This window comes from Erigeron canadensis, chromosome 7 (assembly GCF_010389155.1).
Source record: "Erigeron canadensis isolate Cc75 chromosome 7, C_canadensis_v1, whole genome shotgun sequence".
NCBI lineage: Eukaryota > Viridiplantae > Streptophyta > Magnoliopsida > Asterales > Asteraceae > Erigeron > Erigeron canadensis.
Genome location: NC_057767.1, coordinates 25,723,373 through 25,743,495, shown reverse-complemented (window position 1 = coordinate 25,743,495; position 20,123 = coordinate 25,723,373). Strand labels below are relative to the sequence as shown.

The 20,123-nt window shown below is 33.8% G+C and overlaps 2 protein-coding genes across 3 annotated transcripts; both read right to left on the bottom strand.

Moving 5' to 3' along the window:
* Positions 1 to 146: 146 nt before the first annotated feature.
* Positions 147 to 6,897, bottom strand: LOC122608071 (glycosyltransferase-like At2g41451). Its single transcript, XM_043781158.1, has 11 exons — positions 6,495 to 6,897; positions 4,571 to 4,720; positions 4,426 to 4,478; positions 3,568 to 3,676; positions 3,357 to 3,491; positions 2,949 to 2,993; positions 2,450 to 2,637; positions 1,914 to 2,055; positions 1,455 to 1,501; positions 770 to 857; positions 147 to 677 (listed from the first exon to the last, which is right to left on the bottom strand). The coding sequence occupies exons 1-11, from the start codon at positions 6,840 to 6,842 to the stop codon at positions 405 to 407; spliced, it is 1,578 nt and encodes a 525-aa protein (XP_043637093.1). The 5' UTR covers positions 6,843 to 6,897; the 3' UTR covers positions 147 to 404.
* Positions 6,898 to 9,534: 2,637 nt separating this feature from the next.
* LOC122607686 (folylpolyglutamate synthase) lies at positions 9,535 to 17,997 on the bottom strand. 2 transcript variants are annotated; one of them, XM_043780707.1, is made up of 17 exons: positions 17,871 to 17,997; positions 16,499 to 16,702; positions 15,898 to 16,109; positions 14,940 to 15,005; positions 14,665 to 14,774; positions 13,993 to 14,053; positions 13,805 to 13,888; positions 13,607 to 13,663; positions 13,320 to 13,380; positions 13,162 to 13,208; positions 12,973 to 13,050; positions 12,622 to 12,780; positions 11,913 to 12,248; positions 11,234 to 11,312; positions 10,964 to 11,119; positions 10,687 to 10,871; positions 9,535 to 10,063 (listed from the first exon to the last, which is right to left on the bottom strand). In XM_043780707.1, the coding sequence occupies exons 2-17, from the start codon at positions 16,680 to 16,682 to the stop codon at positions 10,004 to 10,006; spliced, it is 1,935 nt and encodes a 644-aa protein (XP_043636642.1). In that variant the 5' UTR covers positions 16,683 to 16,702; positions 17,871 to 17,997; the 3' UTR covers positions 9,535 to 10,003. The 2 variants fall into 2 exon arrangements, with proteins under 2 accessions (XP_043636642.1, XP_043636641.1); XM_043780706.1 differs by lacking the exon at positions 17,871 to 17,997 and adding an exon at positions 17,251 to 17,420.
* Between the last annotated feature and the right edge of the window lie 2,126 nt (positions 17,998 to 20,123).

The following is a 20,123-nucleotide window of genomic DNA, read 5'->3' as shown; positions in this document are numbered from 1 at the left end:
AAAGCTCATTTGAGAGTCATATGGGACATGTTTTGTGGATAATTAACATGTACTATCGATGGGAGATAGCACATTGTCATTCCATGTTGTATTTGCCTTTTAAATCAAGCAATTATATACTCATCTATGCTGTGGAGGTGTAAATATTTCCAGAAAAGCAAAGAAAGTTAAATAGATCACATATACTCATCAAAAAAGATAGCAGGTTTCGGCCATGAATCACAGCAGACACGACGAGATCATAATTTGTATACATCAGAAAACAATAAGAAATGAACAGCATGACAGCCGTAAAATAAGATGCCTACTCTAGCTCTAGGTCTAACCTATGCCTAAACTATACATCACGCTTGGTCAAAGATCGGGAACATTCACACAAGAGAAAACCCCACCCTACCATTCATTCATATATCGTCAATGGTAGGACTTGGAGGTGAGAGTGGAGGAACTGCGGATAAAACTATCTCCGATACTTCTAGAACCTTCCTACCAATCAATTCAGATTCTTTTGACTCGTCATTCTTCTTTGAAAGGATCTTATCTGACCCTCCAATGGCTTTAGAGGAAATATTACTATTCTTAACAGATGACAACAGCTCGGCCCCTAATGAAGTTCTCTGGGCAGACGCAATTACAGAACTGAATGTGCCAGATTCTCTTAATCCTTGCATAATCACCTGTTGAAATAGAAAATTTGAAAAGAATCATAAACAATACAAGCAAAATACATATAAAGGAGAGAAAAAAACATAAAGAAGTCGTTACTCACCATAGGGGCATATATGCGAGTCAATATTCCTTTCCTCAATAATTTCAAATTTAGAGTTTTATCAGTCCACACAACATGTTCACGATACCTGTAAAACGGCAAGGGCGTCAAGAACATCAGATGTTACTACTCTATGAAAGTGCAAAATGGCCCGGGTATGACTGGTTGTATACTTGTAGCCACGCAAAATATTTTGCACCGGCATGACTGGTTATAACCAAACAAAAAGGATATGTCAAACTTTTCGACATTAATGAGTAGTGTGGTAAACTTTTAAATATGATCACAGAAACTAAACTATATCAATGATAATCTAACACTTACTGATAATGATTTAGGGGAATTTATGCATTAAAAACATATTTTAAGCGACTGTCCACCATTTTGACCCATTAAACCCATATTTCAAGTTATATATTTTATTCATTTCAATTGACTGGTTAGACAAAAGCAGAATGCAATGGGTTCTAATCAATGAAATGCCTCTTTGAAAAAAATTGAGAGCCGACATACACAATTGTTTCCTACTCAACATCAGCTTTTAAAATAAATCACTATTATGTAAAACAGTACCAAATTAAACATTGTGGGAACTCTAGACTATAGCTATATAGAAAGAAAAAAAAAAGTATCAAGTATGTACTTTCCAATTATTTTCACTTCAACAGACCTAGTATGCACTTACCAGCTTAGCATCTCTTCCTCTGTTGCAGTTGATGCGATTATAAAAGCCTGCCACGCGATTAGTAGATATCACTAGACGTACGAGTAACAAAATTTAAAATTTCAAGAACATACAGCCCAACTATCAGTACTGATTAAGGTAACTGGAAAGTGATGGAAATATACAGAGGATTTCATTTGCACTAAGTAACTTGATGAGAAAAAAGTAATCACATTCTTTCATAAGGGAAATATGTGGTGTCTAACAATGTCTTTTGCTTATTTGATCATTACCGTCATTAGAATAACTGATAGTAACTTTGTTTCATAGCTTCTTTACTTATCTTTTATAAAAGATAATATATTTATTTGGCATATAGTCAAAGTCAAAATTTGCAATTTTATAAGGGGGGTACGGACTTCTAATACAGGCAAGTAAAACTCAAGCATTAAACTATAACCATCTAATTAGAACACTCACAGTTCTGTCGAACTCTAACATAAAACATCGTTTGACATCTTCTTTTGTAGGCTTGCAGCCACATCGGTCACGCCTAGATGTCAAATCTGAAAATTTGGTGTAGGTATAATGCAGAACAGCAGCCTCGTCCAATTTGATTTCACTGAATACAAACATAAGAGTTTCAAAAGATACAATGCTAAGCTTTGCACCCAAACAAATAATGTGTTTCCTAGCAGATTATGGATAGTGTAGCTTCCTAAACCCAATGACCATGAAAAACTTCCTATAATCGTGATTCCTTTCATTGGTCCTCTCAATCAAGTCGGGTTGGTTAACAAGTCAAACAAGGTCACACAGGTCGACCAGTCAGCACTTTCTGTCGATTATAATTAACACACTGAATATGACTAACTTTAGACTCACTGCCCATTTGACAACTTATGAATAATATATATCCCGTCTCGATCGATCTTCATATAAATCGGTTAAATTTCCACCTCTAACTTAGGTGAAAGAAATACAATAGTACATGATGTGATTAAAAGTGGTCTTACTTGGGAGTCTTCATATAGTTATGCCATCTGTGTGCACCATTAGGACGTAAATGATGTTGGACACGAGCAGCAGACTTCCCATTTCCGTATGTCAAAAAGTAATTAGGATTCCCTCGAGTTGAATCTTTGTAATTGCCAAAGTACGTGTCCTTCAAAAGGTGATCGTAGTTCTTTTTGAACATTGAAACCTGCAGAAACACAGCAAACTATTACTTTCATAGTTTCATTTAACTAAGAAATATCACCTTACTACTACTTCAAGGTTTCTAACTTTTTATATCATGACTTGCGAGTAATGGACAGTCTATTGCTCTATAAACATCATGTATACTGTAAAAAATAATACTTTTGTAATAATGCATCAAGTTGAACTACATTTTGGATTTGATTCAGTGTTTCAAGATTGTCCTGTAGCTCAAGTATTCATTTAAGTTTGTGCCTTTAATTTGTTCATAATAGGAAAAAAAAAAAAGTATGCACGAAACTACCATATTCTTACCTCATTGAAAGGATCCTTTATGTCATCTCGTTCAACACTGCTTTCCTGCAAAAATCAGAAGATTATGAATTGAAAAGAACATCACTCAACCAGAGTTTTTATAATTGAGTACTTGAGGTGTGGAAATTCCCCATTAATCCTCCATTGGGAGATTTGGGTTATATGATATTCTCAACACATTAGGTATTTCCCCAAATAAATCAAACTTTACAAAAAAAATAAAATAAAATAAGAAATAACTTGCAGACCAACCCAATAGCCCAAACATATTAAAAAAGTAAAAGTTGTGACCTGATAATGATTGCACTCAACCCACCTATATTGAAAGCTCTAGGGAGTACCAATATAAGTCAAGAAAAGAAAACTATTAATCCAGACACAGCTCATACAAACAATAGAATAACTTACATAATTTGGAAACACAACCATATCAACATCTTCCGGGACATCAGACAAAAGCTTTCGAAGAGAATATTCACGTGTTCCTGCTGGATGAATCAACTCATCAGTGTCTAAATGAAGAATCCAGTCCATGTTAGCTTCCTACAAGCAAATAAACAAAATTATCAACTTCATCTTGTTGTATTCATATAGAATTACTGGAATGATATAATCATACCCTTGCCATGACAATAGCCATTTCCATATTGAGGGATTGCTTTACAAACAGTTCGTAGTTGCACGGTTTGTAGAAGAAACTTGACAGCCATGTCTCATTCCATATTCGACTGAAGATCAATATATCAAATCTCAGAAATATCTTAAAATATTCATATCCAAAGCCAAAACAACTTTATAATAAGAAGTAAAAAGCTATATCCCAAAAAAAAAAAAAAAACTTTCAAGAACACCTGTGAAGATAACCCTTAGTCCCCAAAAGACGGATCATATATTCATATTAATATCACATGAGTTGTGTTGTAACATGAAAAGTCAACAAGATCACTTAGGCAAATGCAAAAACTTTCATCACTAGTTTACTAGATTAACTATTAACTATCAAAACCCAATGGGACGATGCATTCTGTAGATGACACTTTTGACCAATTTTCTTATGAATGATCAATTTGGGTTGTATTGGATCTCGAGAAGCAGTGAAACTGATTACGGAGTATATATCTCAAAATAGTCATATAAAAAAAATCAACTGAAAAATAAAACCTGACAGAAGTGTTAAATGGGTGGACAGTAATATAAAGTGTATTAAAAAAAATTTACTAATCAAATGTGTTGAGCAATTATTGTAAGTGTTCAATGGGTGGACGGTAATATAAAGTGTATTCAAAAATATTTACTAATCAAATGTATTGAAGCAATTATTGTAAAGAACGCTCTAATAATGGACAAAATTTGGTTTTCCGCTTAACCCAACCAATTTTGACGCATTATGAAACCCATCGGACCTGCCAATCGTGACAGCTCTAGTGTATTTCATCTGGCATTGGCATATAAATTTAAATGCGCAAACAGAGCTAACCTCCTGGCTTGTTGTTCTTCAAGTTCTCTTGTCCTATAAATCACCTTCACTTCCTGCAATCAAATTGGTGTGAATTATTAATAAAGAAACTCATACACTATGAAACATCAGCTTTGTAAAAGCAAAATACAAGACGTGTACTCACAGAGATAGACTCCAAGACTTTAGTTACACCTGGGGTAGCGGCTTTTCCTTCCACAAAAAGGAAGAAAGTAGAAACACCAATAACTTTATGATAAAAAAGCCACGGCAATATTTGCTCTAAACCAGCAGAAGTGCTTGCAGTAATGCATATCTGCGATTGAAATTTAGCAGACGGCCATTAGTACAGTTATCAATTATAAGAGAATCCCACATTAGAGTAGCCAAACCAACTGGAAATATTAGATACACCAATAGCCTATAGTAGACATGGACAGGTTAAGAAACGGGTAAAACTATGAAGGACAGGTTTAGATATAGAGGGGTGAACCCACAACGCAATTTTATAGTCCAAATTTCTAGAAAAATATATAAATAATACAGAATATAGCCAAATAAGATTTAATAAACTACTTAACAAACTAAGGAAGTAAGGATCCATATATTATTAATAAAAAGTAACTTAACATGTTGTAAAGAACTTACTATACATTGAGGAAATCACAAATTGTTTGACACACGTCCTTAAAGTTCAAGCGATATCACCAGGACTATTTATTACATAAACTAGTCAAACCGGCCCCATATGTACCCCTACACTATATGACATAAAACTATCAGAGAAACAACACATGCCATAACATATATAGTCACAGGTCCTTAAACAGTTTCAGGGCCCGATCTACTGCAACTAATGCTAAATAATGATTGGAGTGGGGTAGGGGTTGCATTAGACCATCAATAGGTATCCTAAAATGGGTAGGGGTCAATCGAGCTTAAAAAAACTGTCTATCACTTTCTTTACATAATTGCTAAATAAAGTTCATTAAGAACGCATGTTCACAACAAGAATAGTAGTACCAATTCAACTTTTTGGTGAAGACCTCATTATAGAAAGAACTTATCAAGATTATTTTCAGTCTCGATTTACTATTAAAACTTATTCTTAAAAATTAACAAGTAAAACACCACTGTTTCCACCAGAAAACATGCCACAGTAATCCATGACTCAAATCCGCACTTCTAAATCATATATTCCCTATAATTCAAACAAGATCATTTTCTGTTTCAACAACTTCAGTCCTATTATTTTTGCATGTAATTACTTTGTCTATAACCACTAAAACGCTAATTCTGCTATACTGATTACATAATTAAATCCCACATTTCAATTAATAAACCATTCAATTGTGAATCCTGTTACAATTGATTCCCACATATTATTAACGTTTTGTGAATTCCATCCCACATTATAAGGTTAAGTGCCCCAAAAATTATCCAACTTGTCACACTGTGATTATCTTTATCAAAAATCCAAAATCCTATCATGTGTATCAACTATTAAGTTTTCAATTCATAGATATTATCATATGTATCTGGTTACCTCTTTAAACGCTAAACGATATTTTTGCTGGCATGACACGCATATTTCGTGCCACATCATCAAAACAAACAAAACATCAACGATTTGCAAGTTATAACAGGTGGCATCCATACAATGGCGGACCCAGGACTAATTGTTACCAAATGCTAAAAGTACTTAAACCTGGTTCATTTTATAAAAATCGAAACTTTTTACAAATTTTTACACTATGTAAAATATATGGTATCGTTCACGTAAACTCCCGGGCATTCTAGCCATTTCAAGGCACTAACTTCAAGAATCCCATACCTATAAAATTGTAATTTTAAAATATAAAAAAAGAATAACTCCTAATCCAATATCTAATGTCATAACCAAATTCCTTTAATCTCAAAACTAAAAAGCATACACTACATTCATAAAAAGATTCCATATTTAAAATACCCACAACAAAATTTAATCAATAATTATTAAATAAACTTAGAAAACATATGATCAATAAAAAAAATCATAAATTTTGTCACAAATATTTATAAAGATTTTAAAAAAGGGGGAAAAATGATACCTTTGGTTTAAGATTTGATTTGAAATCAAAATTCCAATCTCTAAAATAAGGAAAAGAAATTGACTTGCTTTGACCCAAAAGATCCGCACAATTCGAGTGGGTCCCATGATCTCGGGTCGATGATGATGAAGTATCCATACCCGGAAACTCAAGTCGATCTTTGGGGCTCCATCGGGTTGTTGGGTCATCGATTTCGCCACGCCATTGAAGAACAAAAGCAAAGATTGCTAAAGATAGAGGAAGAATGGTGAGTAAAAGTAGTATTTTTGAAGAGAAAAAATGTGAAAATTGTGAAGAAGATGAAGATGGATTTGAAGTGGGTTTTAGATGGGAATAAAGACCCGCCATTGATGATGAAGATGGTGTGTTTGTGTGTGTTTTTTAATGTGTGTTTTTAAGTGTGTGAAATACAGTAAATAGTGACTGAAAAAAGAGGACGGTTTTTTGTCATTTGGTGACTTGGTGTTTGCCGTCATTTTTAAGTAGTTGGAAACTTCGGTTTTACATTTTGAGTTTATTTTTTATTTATTTTAATTTTAATTTTTTATTTAAGATGATCTGAATCCGATAGTTTTTTTTTTAATGTTCGTATCATGGGACGACTAGCAATTACATCCATACGGGCAGACAATCACTAGCGACCGATTTACGAAGTCAATGACCACAGGGGAGGGAAAATCCAACAGTTTAACCACTACAAAAGGCACGACGTTAAATTGAAGGTAAAACCTCGTCTGCTCAGACTCGAATCCTGGTCTCCCAAGATCCAAGCATCATTGAAGGACTTCGGAATGTCGTTGGGGTTTTAACCCATTGGCAATCCGATATGTTATCTTGTTAAGTGTGATCGGATAGCCATGCACATGAAAATTGGTAGAGAAGTAGGTTGGGGTCGGTTTTGGGTAAAAAAACAAAAAAAAAGGGTCCAGTTTTGACCAAAAGCCAATAAAAAAAAACTGCTTTCAAACTAGTTCGGGTTCTGATTTCTAGTCCATTGACCAAACTCAGTTCGGGTCAGGTCGAGCGAAACCCGATTTTGTGCTTCTCTAATATGAGATTTAAAAGATTTTTGTCTTATAATAAAATATGTTCACTAAGTACATATATGTTTACTATATGATTCATAGCACTAGATCTAAACTGGCAATTTTCGATAAAGACAGAAATCTAAAAATAACCAAATGCCAAACCCGAGGGCCAGCCAGTTTAGCACTTGGTGGAGTTCGGTCCAGTCCTGCGTTATATGGTCCGGTTTCGGTCCAACCCGATAAGGACCGAATTTTTGTTGTTTTTAGCTGATTTAGCAGAGTCCTCGTTGGGCTCCTATTGTTGGTCTACAAGCCTACTTTGAATTTTTCGCCTTAAACCCACTTCTATTGCTGGGCCACAAGCCTGTTTTTTAGTAAACTGCTTGTTGGGCTCCTATTACTGGGCTACAATCCTGCTTTGAATTTTTCGCCTTAAACCTACTCTTGGACAGCCTCGAAAATGTAATAAGCAAAATATATGTTACAAGATGATGTATATTTATGAGCAGAATGTATCTTTATAGAAATATGTGCATCAATTTGCAACTATAATGCTAATAGTACACATGATACCATTGCCACAAAAATTCCAAGACATTATTAGCATTGAAACAAAATTTCAGAGAATTTAACATGACATACATGCAATATGCATACATGAAACATCACTTAAACACAGTTTTCAATAGATTTGATTTCCCTTTATGCTCATGTGTAGTTCTCCTTGCATCTATACAAACTTAAACACTAATTAATAAAAAGATACATAAACCTGGAGTAAAATCAAATTTGATTTTAATTTACATTAACTCAAACATCTTCATCTTTTTGTAAATCAACATATTCATCATCAACCACCATCTTGGATGACTTCCTTACCCAATCTTGGGTACATATCAAGGCCTGCACCAAAAATATGACAACCTAGTTCTATAGGGATCTAAAATTCGACCTCCCGTTCTAAAGGCGGATTCGGATGCAACGGTGAAAACTTATATTTTTAAAATATCTACAACATATAGAGATTAGAAATGAACAAAGGACGCAACTGTTAAATAATTGAGTTTATACAATATGATAAAAATAAAATAATACTTTTAGCCATCCTTGCTACATAACCTTGGAGCTATTAGTTTCTGCCAGGACCGCCACAAAACGAAAGTACATCACTCTCGGGTTCAAAATCATGACATGGCTCGCTAAGATAATAAATACAGCCTTTATATTTGCATGTACACTTCGTTCCCAGAAGGTATGCTTTCATGTGTTATGGTACGCTTTCATAATTCCATTTAGAGGTGTAAAAAAAAACCGGCTTGGAAACCGAACCCGAAAACGAACCCAAAACCGAAACTGATCAACAACCGGGTTTGACCCGGCCTGACGATTATTAACCGGTTTGGATTTTCGGTTTTAATTGTCGGTTAGAAGCCGGGTTGAGATCGGGTCTGCTTCGGTTTTTTGGTGAATAAAACTGAGTCAAACCCGGTCAATAACCGGTCAAAGTTTGACCGCAAACCGGTTCGGGTCGGGTAGAAATCGATTTTTGTTCACCTTTAATTCCATTCCATAATGCAGATCACTTCATCTTTAATTTTGGATATATTTTTTTTAGTTATGCCATAATATTGTAGTATCTATATTATCCCCTTTTTTTATGTTTGTTAGTTTTTTGTTTTAATCGGACTAGTCGGGATTTGATGTTAATATCCCTTCCCGTTCCGGTATTGTACTAGTCTCACGCTCATTCCTAAATCCTAATTCAAAATGATTAGAAAAGGTAAAAAATAATTAAGATAATTATGAATTTCATTGTTTTTCTTTGGAAAAATATTAAGAAGTATTTTTGAATTTTTTAGTATAGTGTTGGTTTTTCCACATGTGGAAGCTTAATATGGCATTTACAAACAACTGCTAAAATTGCAATCACGCTGTAAATATGTTTAGAGAATGAACATATAGGCAAAAGCAAATGTTTTCTGCCAAACCATCATAGACAAGTTATAAACATATAGGCAAAAACATATATTTTCTGCCAAAGCATCATAGACAAGTTTTTACACTGCTCAGCACACACAACACGCATACATGGTGTGTTCATCTCATGATCTGCGAATGCTGTAATTTTATTACAAGTGTTCCCATTTTACCACAATACAAATGCTATGCACATACTACTCTTATCTACAGGTTTCATGGGTCTGTGATTTCCCTTCCAAAATGCAAAAGGGAAACAAAGATTTTCACATATTGAACACCACAACAAAAAAGAGTAAACCAGGGCTAAACAAAGAAACAAGAAGTTGGTATGGCGATTAGCTATAATTGTAAGACCATTTTTGGAAGTGTGGTTTGTATGAGTGTGTTGGGCTGTAAAAGCTTTATACATGCTATGCTTGGAGATACTCATCGACCTAAGATGCAACACAAGCTTCCTAATATATGACCTAGCATCATTGCTTGTTTCCAACCAGCTAGATCTTACCTTCTCAGTAGCTTTAAGACATCACCAACAAGATGTAACGATCCAGTTACGAGAACCTGTATAACGAGTTTCGCCTTTTTAGTCCTTCGCTTTGTGTGTTTATGCAAAATGATAAATGCTTCCTAGACCCGAATAAATTCCCATGACACGATTTTTTGTGATTTATAGTTGAAAGTGGGGATAAATTCATGCAAAACTACACAACATCCCTTCATTTTGAATTAAGAAAATGTTATGGTGTCATGAAAATTATAGCATCATATAAACTGTATATGAGCCTCTATCAAAGCGACCTAGATACGATTCAATACGGGTATGATTCAATTATGTCAAGTCAAATTGCAAATATTACGTTATAATAACTAGCTTAGAATAAACAGGTTAAACGGGTCAAAAGTCGGCCAAAAATGTATTTTTTGATGCACTTAACCTCCAAGATCATGGTGTCCCAAACTATGACTGACATGATATAATTATTCATAATCATATTTGACAAACCAACTGTCTATTGAACACTTTGAAAGCTTTGGACCAAAAGTATTTCAGGTCAACACAGAATTTCCTGCTTTGACGCATTACCCAACCTGGCCCATGTTGCCACCTTAGTCAATCTAGCCCCTAAACTGGGTGGAGAGTGGATACCCTTGTATTGTATATAAATTTATCTTTGGTATATTACCTGAAGCCTTAGAGAAGAATTCTCCCGAGCAGAATTTCTCAACCAAGAAACAGCCAAAGGTAATGACGGGAACACTGCACTGCAACTATAGTTTTCATTTGCAGGATTGCAGCGAGATATATCATCATACAGGAATTCAGTGGGTGGCAAATTTTCTATCTTCATATTCTTGTTTAGCCTGATGTCTGCATGAGTATGTTAAAAGACAAATGAAACGCTAAACATTCCAGAAGGGTAATTTGAGACTTTATTTGCAATTGTATTACAAAAAAAAAACCTTTGCCATGAATAATTCTTTCCCACACCCTCTGGAGGTTGAACTGCCATGCGAGATCCTTTGACTGGATGTTTATAGGGATGTCTGAAGTACCAGAAGTAACCTTGCTGTAAGTTGAGATACTTGGTACGAAAATCGCTTTCGAGAAATTAGAACCTGATCATGTTAATATCATTTAAGAAAATGATGTGTTCAGTAAATACGCTAATACAAACATATAAAACAGTCGCAATTGCTTATATATTACTGTGCACCTTGAGAAAGATATACCTGATGAAGCACATATATCCACCAGTCTTGGAAGTATAATCTCAGGATCTCTTATCTCCATGCAATTAAATAACAGAATCTAAAAGATAACATTGTCATTACATAAGCAGCTGTCATACAACTACAACATTCAAGACATGAGACTAAGTGGAAAATTGGGTGGTATGGGCAAGTAGTATATCAGATGAAACGTGTATTGTCGTATGGGACTATGGGTCAGGGTGACCTGAAACTATCTTTTGTCCAAAACTCTGTTCTTTTTTTGTGTCAGATATGATTTACAGCATTTTATTTCAATAACAATTATTATGCCAAATTTACTTTAAAGGAAGGTTTTACTCATTTCAATAACAATTATTATGCCAAATTTACTTTAAAAGATGGGTTTTTTTTTATTAGAACTTTTTGGGAGGTTTTATGCACTGAAAATACACTTGTGAACTTACATGCAAAATCTATTAATTGATTCATTCAACTAGATAAAGAAGAAACATTACAAAAAATGAGCCATTAAAAAAATGAGTTGGAACCGCCGCCACCTCTACACATGACATCATGTTGCTCAAAATTTGAAATGATTATAGAATTAACATAACCGGAATTAAGATCAAGATATGGGTAAATGAAAATAAAATTAAGTAACTATATTTTGTCATATAATGTGACAGCAGAAAATTACCCTTTTGGTTATTATCTTAGATTCCTCTTGTCCATTTGGTCGTTGAATGTACCCATTGCTGCAAGCTACTTCCCTGTTTTCAGTCTTGGAAAATGATGACACTGGTCTATAAACCTTTTCATGGGCAGCACTAGAAAACCAGTTGGCACAAGCATCCATGCTCTCAGGACTATGAGCGCCATCCAAGTAGAAGATCAACTCCCCACAACGTCTTTGATTGATTTCGTTTTGATCAATTAAGCCCAAAGAATCATGAACTATTTGAGCCCTTCCAGAAAGATATGCAGTTGAAAGACCCCTTAGAAATGCTTCTGGTAGACTATTTTCTGTAATATCCTGAGTTGGCACTTGATAAGAATTTTTGATATTTATATAATGCTTCAATAAGTAAAGATGGCAAAATGGGCTGATTGGGACAGAAATGGGTCAAAATGAGTGTCATTTAACAGTTAACACGGGTCAAAACAAGTCAACTTGATTAAGCATAACAACTTGTTGTCTACAAAAAAAATACCTAAATAATGCACTTTAGGCAACTTTCAACTTGTGCAACCCATATGATCCAAATGCTTTTTGCCTATTTCAGATTTTATCTTATTAACCCATTAGAATTAGAAATACATATATAACCCGAATCACCTATTGATAAGCAAATAAGTTGAAATTACCGCCACCGGGAAAAGGTAAAGGGCACCACATGTCAACTCACCTTTTGGAATAGCTTTTCCCAGCATCCCTTAGCATTGAGCCAGCTTTGGCAAAGAGAAACTGCAAGGCCAGCATTCACAAGCTGGTGATCGCCAGATAGACTTAGTTTCACCCCATTCAACATTTTATAAGTAAGTGGGGCTGCTACTTGTAATGGAACCTTCAATCAATTCAAAAATGTCAATTCAACATAGAATTGTAGACTATATATATGTTGTTTATATATGAGAAATCTTATTTTTCTTTTACAGTTTCCTGCTTCTATTCTGCTTAAAATCAAGCATGTTTAATGGTCTTACATATGTTGATCGATTACTACTTAACATTGAAATAATATCTCATGTAAGCGTACCTCCAATTCATGTGCCCTCTGCTTAAGAACATCCATTGCTTCAGGGAGTTGAGGTACAGTGAATGCAGGAACATGAGGCTTCAAAGGGGACGAGATGCCAAATCACTTTTCCGGATATTAAAATCAAAAAATGAAAAGATCGAAGAAAACGATATCTAGAGCAGTTTGAATGTACCTACTTCTTTGTACCTTAAAGATCCCAGCTTTATGTAGAGCAATTTTTCCCAGAGTATCTCCTACAGATCAGTATTTAGACAATCACCACCATTAGAAGATACAAAACAGCTTGAATTATTAGAGAAAAAAAAAAACCTTGATAGAGACAGGAATGTATAAAAAGAACTGACCTAGAATTTCTGTGTGATCAAAACCAAGAGAAGTGATGCCACACGCAACAGGATCTTGAATCTGCAGATATTCAACGACATCCATACTATAGGATCAAGATTGGTTTATTTTATAACACAATAATGTAAAGATCCACAATTTTATTGTACACCACATCTTTATACTTCAATTTAACCAGTACTATGTAGCACCGTATAAAAACAGATGGACCATTTCGGAAATATAAGTTAATTATCCTTTTTCTTAAGATTCAACTAGATTTTAGGCCAACAAGTAAGCACATTACCACATTTGTTGAATCAGTTTTCCCTCCAAGACCAACTTCGACAATAGCAACATCGACCTGTACCAATGATGCACTCGGTAAGCTGTCTCATAATAAATACATTACGCTATTGATGAAAAGTATTCTCATACTCTATAGTAATTACAACGTCAAGCCCAGCAGTAAAAGTTCAAATATAAGGAAGAGGTTGAACTTTACCTTTTCAGATACAAATATCTTCAAACCCAATAGGGTAAGGAACTGAAAAAGTGGAGGCATTGGAAGGTCTGCTGTGACTTTATCCTGCCAATTTACATAGCGTGGACACCATAATAAGAACTTTACATGCGTAAATGCTAGAGATAGAGAGAGAATAAAAATCAAAGCTTTCAAAACATGAACAATACCTTTAACTGGTTCCAACAACCCCAAAAATATAATAAAAATTGCCTTTCAGATATTTCCAACCTATATATTATATTCAGAAGAATAATGTTAGAATGGAAAAATTACAATCCTCGATTTAGCATAGAAAACGACCATGGAACACATGGAACTGCATAAAGGTAAGAACTACGAAACTCCTGATCCCTCCTTCGCGTAATAAAGGATTAGAGGCCACTTTTTAATTTGGAATATTCAAACTATATAATGTATAATCATATACGGAGTATAACTTTAGACATGTCTGGTTTCAATGTTTTCTGCTACAAATGCAAGATTCCTCATGAAGGAGTAGACATCCTTTCTCTATACCGAAAATATTTTCTATCTAAAAATATTAAACTCCTTTACATAGCAAGTACTTAGATGTTGGCATACATCATATCAGTGGCATAGTATAGCCACATTTTCTACTTTTGATTTATACTAAAACTAGTATGATATAACCACATTACTCAGCAGCAACGATAAAACATTTGATTTATCATGGATTAAAATAATATATACAAGAAAATAACAAAACTTTCAAGAGTAAGAGGATAGATAATAGCATAACCCATTTTGACCTGAATCAGTTTCAACTATTTTCATGTTTGTAAAATAAATGAAACAATGTAGCAGAACTAGATACATACCCATTCAGACGGAACCTTTCTTTCACGTCGATCAAATGGGGAGAAGTAAATAGGCCAGTTTTAAAACCACTCTCCCGTAAAATTGCTTCGCAAAATGTGCATGTTGATCCCTGATATATGAACTTTATCAGAAAAAACGGAAACATATACCCAAAACATATTGGATAATCAACTTCTGAGTAAAAAACAATTAAGTAGATCAATTAAATAAATAACTAACTAAAAGAAGCATCATGAATTGAATATAAATACAAAAAATATAAACGTTAGAGTACCTTTCCTTTAGTTCCAGCAACATGGATAATGTTAAGGTCAGCAATTTGCTCCTCTATGCCTAATATCTGAAACCAAATATGTTTCAATCTCTTTGTAAGCTAATGATTGGCAAAATAAACATAAAATGGTGAGTTTGTATTAATACTTGCCTTGGTAAAAGCATACATGTTAAACAAAATGTGAACATCTAGGTTGAGTATAGGCGGCAAGATGGGCAGGTTGGGAAACAGTACAAGACAGGTTTAGGCATAAATGGGAAAGTTATAGTAGGGGGCAGTCATGTCGGATTGACAAGCTAGTGCATTATTGTCTAAAAAAGGTAACAATTATATACATACGATGTGTTATTTATGATCATGGAACACTATTATAATAATGACCAAGAGCCTAAGAATGTATCCAACTATAGGCCAATGTATATAGCGTGTGTCCAGCAGCAATCCAGTTTATTGCAAGTATTATAAATTTGACCAAGTTTCTGGGAATGTATCCAACTATAGGCCAATGTCTATAGTTCGATACATTCTCAGGCACTTAGCCCTTTAAATACATAGAAGGTTATCTGGCTAATTTCTCTGCCGGTTTACGCTACATCATTTATCAATTTTTAAGAGTTATATACCCGCAATATACCAGATTAAAGTTAGATAAACACTATAGACTTTGGCCTATAGCTGGATACATTCCCATGCACTTAGCCTTAATAATTATCTATTAATAAAATGCTATAGGGGGTCATAAACATTAAAATTACACTTTGGGTTAGGGCTGCCGTGATTACAACCTTTTAGAAAATCATAATTCGGGTGACTTATCTCATCTGACACATCAACTCCATTTGACACTTCTCATTTTTAGCAGAAAATTTTGTTGGACATGTGAGATAAACCAAATCTTATATTGATGCATTCATAAATGTGTTGAAATTGCATCCTCTGTTGTTGAGAATCGAGTTACCTGAATATACATTGACATCCTCTCTAGCTTCGTGTATTTAGCATCAGTATTTACACTGGCAGAACGTTTTTTGCCTGTGATCAGAGATGAAAGCGCTTCCATGGCAGCTTCATATGTAGATGGTGAATGACACTCTTGGAAGTTTTCACTGGTTAATCTACTACTGTCTACTGTTATCACTGTTTGAGAAGACATATTTGCAGATTGCAAGCCTGAAATATTGGAATTTTAAAAGTTATGTATTAGTTTACTCAGAATATCAGACAAACATATACATCATGATTCACTTAACATTATTTTACAACTGCCAGATAATAAGAACATTCAAGTTACATATTAACATTCTAATAAATATAACCAACATAGCTCTGACCACGACATTTGTGTTTTGTTAGGTATATAAAGATGTAGCTATAAAAAGGGATACTCATCTAAGAACTCAGACTTGGTCGCAAGGCTATAAGTATCACTTTCAAAACAATAATCCAAGCACCCCTTAGTCTAGAAGGGAGAGATTAATGCTTTGATATCAATTATATTCTAATACTTAAAAACCTAACATTCAAAACATAATGTGTGCAAGGGTCGTCTTCGTCTATACCTTTTTGCGGTATCTTCTCAAGCCAACGAAATACCTTCAGCCCAGTGAGATCAAAGGCATTGCGATAGTGCGATATATATCTATTTCCCCCTGCTACTCTATCAGTGTGCAAGAATTCCCTACGGCCATAGCATGCAACCCCTAGTATTCCACGCCTCATGTAAACATTTGAGGGTAAAAGCATTATACAAACTGTTCCCAGCCCTTCTTGACAAACAACAACAATAATATGATAAGTACTACATAACATCGACAAATGCAATTACTATAGGAAAGCTTTAATGCAAATATAACACAAAACCTAAAAACTAAAAAGATGAACTTGATCATAATTTAAAGTGACTTTATCCACAATTTGAACAAAACAAGCTTTACTAACTGAACACTATATGAAGCATATGCCAAAAAATTCCAAAATCAAATACAATTTTAATCCAATGATTTACTTTCATTTTTCAAATATGACATGTAATTAATTACCCACCCCCAAATGGCAAAAAAGATCACATACATCCAACTTGGCACATTTACAAAACATGAAAATCAAATATTGCTAACAATCTGGGGTGTATAAAATATCCGTGCTCCCAAAAAAGTAAGATAAATCCAACTTAGCACATAAAAGGAACATTAACAAGGATAACTGCTAACTTTAGTGACTTGTGGGGTCATAAAATTCCTTTGCTCCAAAAAAGTTAAGGATATATCAAATTTCGCACAGTTAGAGAATATTAAATGGGAAAATTGCTAACCACTTGGGGTGCGTAAATTTTCCGGCATCCAAAAGGTAACATAAGTCCAATTTGGCACATTCAATAAACCAAGGTAGCTTGGTGATCATACGTCCTAATTTCACGACACGAGGTTGTAGGTTCAAACCTCCCTAGGCAAACATCTTGGGGTTAACTTTCGCTAGGAAATGGTTTAGAAACCGTCATGGAGATACCGCGGTTAGACCACGTCCAAGCGAGTAAAAAACTCACTCTACCCAAATAGCCTGGAAAGGTGATAACGTCATCCGTCTACCCGTGTTAAGATCATTAGAAGGGCAAACTGTCATAAAAATACCAACTTTAACAACATGGGTATGTTTAATATTATCCTAGGATTACAACTAATTTACACATACCACATTGTCAAACATGCTATTTTTAATGTTTAACTTTGTTTACAATTTCCAAAAAAACATTTACTGTTACCTTTTCCCATTAGTTATACCTAAATGTTCTAATTGATATCCTTGGTTCACTTGAAACAACTATACATGAAACCCAAGTAAAAATGAATAAAATTAAGCTTAAACTGTTAATATAATATATTATATATATATATATTATATATATATATGTTGTAAGTATATGAATTGACTCACAGAGCAAGAACAGAGGATTCTGATAAGAGTGAATTATGTGGCAGATTTTGAGGGGCGGCAAAAAGGTTCCGTCGATGTAGTGCTCTTGTATTCCACTCACCAAAGATTTCCAATGGTAAAGTGTAGTTTTTTTTTTTGGTTTTCATATATGGCCCTTCAACAATTGATCGGGGTATTTTTATTATGTTGTATATTAATTCGGGGTATTTTTAATATATTTATTAGAAAAAATATGTTTAAACAAAAAATTATTAAAAACATGTAAAATTACATATAACTTGAAATATTCAGATGTGAATATTTTTTTATATTTACAATTCACGTGGAAACAAATGTAAATATATTATGAATTACAAGTTTTGATCACATCAATCAAAAACGACAAAACAAAATTATTAACCAAAGAGAGGTACGATGAAAGAGGGATACGATGAGCACTCTCAACGTCTTTACTAATAGACTCTTCAACTCGGCATCACATTAGCAAATTCTCTTCCAATACAAATTCAATACAATTCCCGTCCAGCATCCCAATACAAACTAATATATATCAGAAACTCACTATTTGATTATTAAATACAACTCATGTGATAAGAGAAAAAAATACATTAAACCAAAACTTCTGTATTCCGTACAACAATTCCTCCAATCCAAAAAACGTGAATGATCGAATTTTTTTTAAAGGTGATTGAGGTAGACCTGTTGTTGTGCACCACATTGTTTGTTGATGATTAAAGAGAGGCAAGTTTTACTTGTCTACTGTTGATACATAAAACAGCCTATCACCCTATATAATTGTAGGTTTCATAGATTTCCCAACCTATATATAGAATTCTACTCTAACAATATATATTAGTATAAAAGTACATCAACAATATGTGGACATGCTCAAAAGATGGCACTTCAGTTTCTATAAATAAATTAATTTAAAAAATTCAAGTTTTACTTTTAACAAATTCTAATTTCCCCATTTTCACCCCAATGTCGTCCTTCTTACCTTTATCTAGTTAAACATTCAATTTCTACTTTTAACATATCCCAGCTTTCCAATTCTCGCCTTAATGTTTCCGATCTTCATCCCTGACTAAAGTTTGTAGTTTGACTAAAAATCTTAAGCTCATTTTCATCCTCAATTTTAATTCTTATCTATGGGACTTTGTGAAAATAGTCAAAATACGATAAAGCATCGAAGCGTACGTGGACGAGAATATCATTAGGAACATAGAGAAGTAACACTAACAAGTAAGAAGTAAGAACTAATGAACCAAATAAAAATAAATCGAGTAGCTACTTTTTTTTTCTAAAATATATTTAAATTTATTGTTCCTTTTTTTTTTTTTTTAAGTTTATCAAATATACATATTGAACCCGTCATTTAAATACGGTTATGACTTATGACTAACAGAATATTGTAACACCTATGGTAGATATTGATGTTGTTTATATATAAGCTTTATCCTTTTTGAATTTTTGTATACATAAGTCGATTAAGTGACACTAATAATCTGTTTATGGATGTTAAATGAGAGGTTGCTTATATTTAACTAATATTGTTCGTTCTTTAATTTTTGTCATTCCAAAAAAAAAGGTTGTTAAACCATTTTGTTTTGTAACTTTATACATGACTCGAGAGACTTGAAGAAGTATTGGAGACTTAGATCGGGGCAAGGGAGAGAGAGGGGGTATCTATGTCCCTTTGTTACATAATTGGTTATCTTTTCATAAAGGTTGATGATACAGTTAATTTTTTCACCGTACACCATCAAATTAAATATGCATTAATGTATCGTGTTATATAATAAATAATGTGAAACGATGCATGATCAACAAAAAAGAACGAACGGATCACGCCGCCTGTTACAAAACATGTTAATTTATATGTTAGATTGATGCGTATATGAGAACATGTCCTACATTCGGGCATTGGCAATACAAAACGCCAAAAAGTTTCTTGTAACGATCAGTATTCTTAAATGGTAAAGTGTGAAATTTGAACTTCTTCAACGCTTTGATATATATTGACCAACTTATTGAATGTAACCACGGTCCACGTATTGCTATTGGCCTATTGGGTTTGAAATTTGATTGTGCTAATTGTAGTCTCTATTCCTAAAATGTTAGGTCGCATTACCAACAACGGACTTGGAAAGTATTTACATTTATAAAGACCGAGTTGTAAATAACAAAAACAATGAAACATAAGCACATAATTTTAAATTTAAAACTAGTGTTATTGTTTTTACAAGTAATTGT

Coding starts and splice junctions, on each gene's coding strand:
- LOC122607686 (XM_043780706.1), bottom strand. CDS start 17,278: ATGCCGGAAAATTTACGCACCCCAAGTG. Junction 15,006..15,897: donor GGATGTCAATGTATATTCAG/GTAACTCGATTC, acceptor ATTTGGTTTCAG/ATATTAGGCATAGAGGAGCA. Junction 12,781..12,972: donor AGAGGGCACATGAATTGGAG/GTACGCTTACAT, acceptor AATTGATTGAAG/GTTCCATTACAAGTAGCAGC.
- LOC122608071 (XM_043781158.1), bottom strand. CDS start 6,842: ATGGCGGGTCTTTATTCCCATCTAAAACCCACTTCAAATCCATCTTCA. Junction 4,721..6,494: donor AATCAAATCTTAAACCAAAG/GTATCATTTTTC, acceptor TTTCAATCGCAG/ATATGCATTACTGCAAGCAC. Junction 2,994..3,356: donor TGGTTGTGTTTCCAAATTAT/GTAAGTTATTCT, acceptor TGATTTTTGCAG/GAAAGCAGTGTTGAACGAGA.